Source organism: Eimeria mitis, genomic scaffold (assembly GCF_000499745.2).
Source record: "Eimeria mitis Houghton genomic scaffold, Emh_scaff1494, whole genome shotgun sequence".
Lineage (NCBI taxonomy): Eukaryota > Apicomplexa > Conoidasida > Eucoccidiorida > Eimeriidae > Eimeria > Eimeria mitis.
In genome coordinates, this window is record NW_013569488.1 from 4,609 (window position 1) to 7,384 (window position 2,776).

The 2,776-nt window shown below is 50.8% G+C and overlaps 1 protein-coding gene across 1 annotated transcript in view; it reads right to left on the minus strand.

The window, feature by feature from the left end:
* The window catches only part of EMH_0038190 (uncharacterized protein), a gene marked incomplete at both ends in the record, with an annotated part of 1,687 nt that extends 294 nt beyond the window's left edge, over positions 1–1,393 (minus strand). Inside the window, one exon of the mRNA XM_013495250.1 lies at positions 542–1,393. Within this exon, the coding sequence (XP_013350704.1) occupies positions 542–1,393 (852 nt within the window). The remainder of the gene's footprint in view (positions 1–541) is intronic.
* Between the last annotated feature and the right edge of the window lie 1,383 nt (positions 1,394–2,776).

Here is a 2,776-nt window from a genome sequence, read left to right on the forward strand (position 1 = left end):
ATGCTGCTGTTGCTGCAGGTCCTGCTGCAGAAGGAGAACCAGTACTGTTGCTGCTGCATGCACCACCACCACTGCTGCTGCTGCTGTTGCTGTTGCTGTTGCTGTTGCTGCTGTTTGTTTTCTTGCTTCTTCCTAGTCGCTTGGACCCTCTACAGTTTTCCGGTGTACATACAAACTGTATAGTGTTGGTGGGTTTATATTCATATCCATGCTGCTGCAGCAGATGCTCAGCTAGCTGCTGCGGTGAGGCCTCAAAGGCGCAGCCACTGTCTGCATGCAGACAAGCGAGGGGTCTCCTAAGACAACGGTTTTCATGGTTTTGTATTTCGCTATACTTTGCGGTGTACGTACACCCCAGCCCAGCGAAACGACAGGGAACGTCGGTGAGGCATTGCGCTAACACCTCCAACGCCCTGCAACGAATATTCAACTCTGGTGATCTGCATGCGGGGCAGCAGCTCAGCCGCTGCTGGCAGCTGCAGCACAGCGTGTGCCCCTCTTTACACTGATATATTGGCGGCTGCATGCGCTCCATGCATACACCACACTCCAGCAACTCCAGAGCTACACTCGACTTTGAAACGCTGCTGCACTCTCCTCCTGCTGCTGCTGCTCCTGCTGCTGCTGCTGCTGCTGCTGCTGTTGCTGTTGCTGATGATGATGATGATGAGGATGATGATGCTGCGGGAGTAGATCCTCCTGACGCTGCTGCTGCTGCTGCTGCTTCTGAATCTGGTGATGCTGCCGCTGCTCCCACAGATGCTGCTGCTGCTGCTGCTGCTGCTGCTGCTGCTGCTGCTGTGCCTGCGGCTTCCATTAGTGTTGCATCGCCGCTCGCGCCAGAGAGCAACACCACATCTTGCTGTACAGCTGCGGCTTCGCTGGTGAGAGAAAAGTACGGCACGGGGGGGTGTACAGACACCCCAACTCCAGCAGGATCATTCACGCCTGCAGCAGCAGAAGCAGCAGCAGCAGCAGCAGCAGCAGCAGCAGCAGCAGTAGCTTCGCGCTGAGTTCCTCCTGCCTCTACACTGCGGCTCAGGCTCCCCCCTATACAATAAGGGATCCCTATTGCCGCTCCTCCCTCAGAAGCAGCGCCCACGTCTCCAAATATAGACGAGGGGTGAATGCTGCAGGAAGCAGCAGCAGCAGCAGCTGCTGCTGCTGCTGCTGCTGTTGCTGCTCCAATGCCAATTGAGCCTGCGGGAGAAGAAGTAGAAGGAACTGTTGACTCAGATATAGTGACAGGGTCCCAGTGAAGCCGCACTGCCTGGTGAGTTCGTTGGGGTGTATGCGCACCTACGTCACCAGAAGAAGAAGGATGAGACGCTTTGGGTGCATTCTGCTGCTCCTGCCGCTTCTCGCAGTACTCCTTCGAGTCTGTAGCAGACATTTTGCCTGTAGTATGGGTTGCAGAAAAAGCAGCAACGGGTGAGCGGTTGCTGCCGATGCAGCAGCACTAGCTGATATAGCTGCAGCAGCAGAAGCAGCTGCTGTTGTAGAAGATAAAGTAACAGGAGAGAAGTGAATGAATTCAAATATCTTGAAACGACAACAGGAGGACGTCCACCCAGTTCTGCATTGGTTTCGGGTGTCACTGCAGCCACCGAAGGCTAGCGGTGCACATGAGACGAATCCTGCGGGAAAGCGCGACCTTCAGAGGAATTTTAGAAGGTTTTTGCGCATTAAAATGAAACTTCTAACTTTTGATTCAAAAGAAGAAGAAGTGGAGCAAAGAAACACGACAGACGGCTCGGTCGGGGCTGAAAGCTGTTCATGACGCCAAACGCGGAATACTGAGCGATCTGGAGCTCACCTCGCGTAAGTTTTCAGGAAAGTTAGAAGATTCAAGCAATATAATACATTTTAAATAAATAAGATCAAGAAATACACGGAAAAACCCACCGGATCGCTCAGCTTTCCGCCGATTGAGTGACACCTGCGAACGCCCCCGCCGCCGAAGCGGGGGGCGCTGGTGGTCTTTGTACTTGCATCAAATAGAGGAAAAGGTTTCGAGAAAGCAAAGTAATGTATTTCTTTATTGAAATATTTAATCCATTTGCTTCAGCCTACCGCAGGAGGCACATTACTGCCTTCGGCAGTGCGACTCTATTGACGCGCTTTTTCTGCATTGGCAACACTGGCGGGATTGGGGTGTATCTACAGTTATTTATGCACTAGTTGCACTTGTTTTTCAGGGTTTATTTAGTTTATTGTTTCTTCTTTCTCCTCTTGGTTTCGTCGTTAACACTGTTTCTCTACCAACCACCAATCTAATACTTTATCTTATACATGAATATTCAGAAACCGCAGACACTCCACGCGCCCCCGTGACCTCAGCATACACCCCAACTGCAGCAATCATGCTGCTGCCAGCTGAAGTTATAGCGGCGCTGCTGGCTACATTCACAGCTACGCGAATCACTCAACATTGCCGCCTCGCTCACAGCATCGTGCGGAGGTGAGGGTTTAGGGTTTAGGGTTTAGGATTTAGGGTTTAGGGTTTAGGGTTTCGTTTTGTTGTTAGCTTCTTGTTCTAATATATATATAGCAGCTGTATGGGTGGTTTTGTGCATATGCACCTCTTCTTGTCTCTCTTTCCTTCTTCACTGCCACCCATCATTCTTTTTCTTTCTTTAGGGTTTAGGGTTTAGGGTTTAGGGTTTAGGGTTTAGCTCTGCTCTCGCCTCAGCTCTGATAGTTTTTCTGCTCCTTTTCTCCTCCTCTTCGTTGTCTTCTTTTGTTGTTTGCTTTCTTCTCTAAGCCGTATATTTTA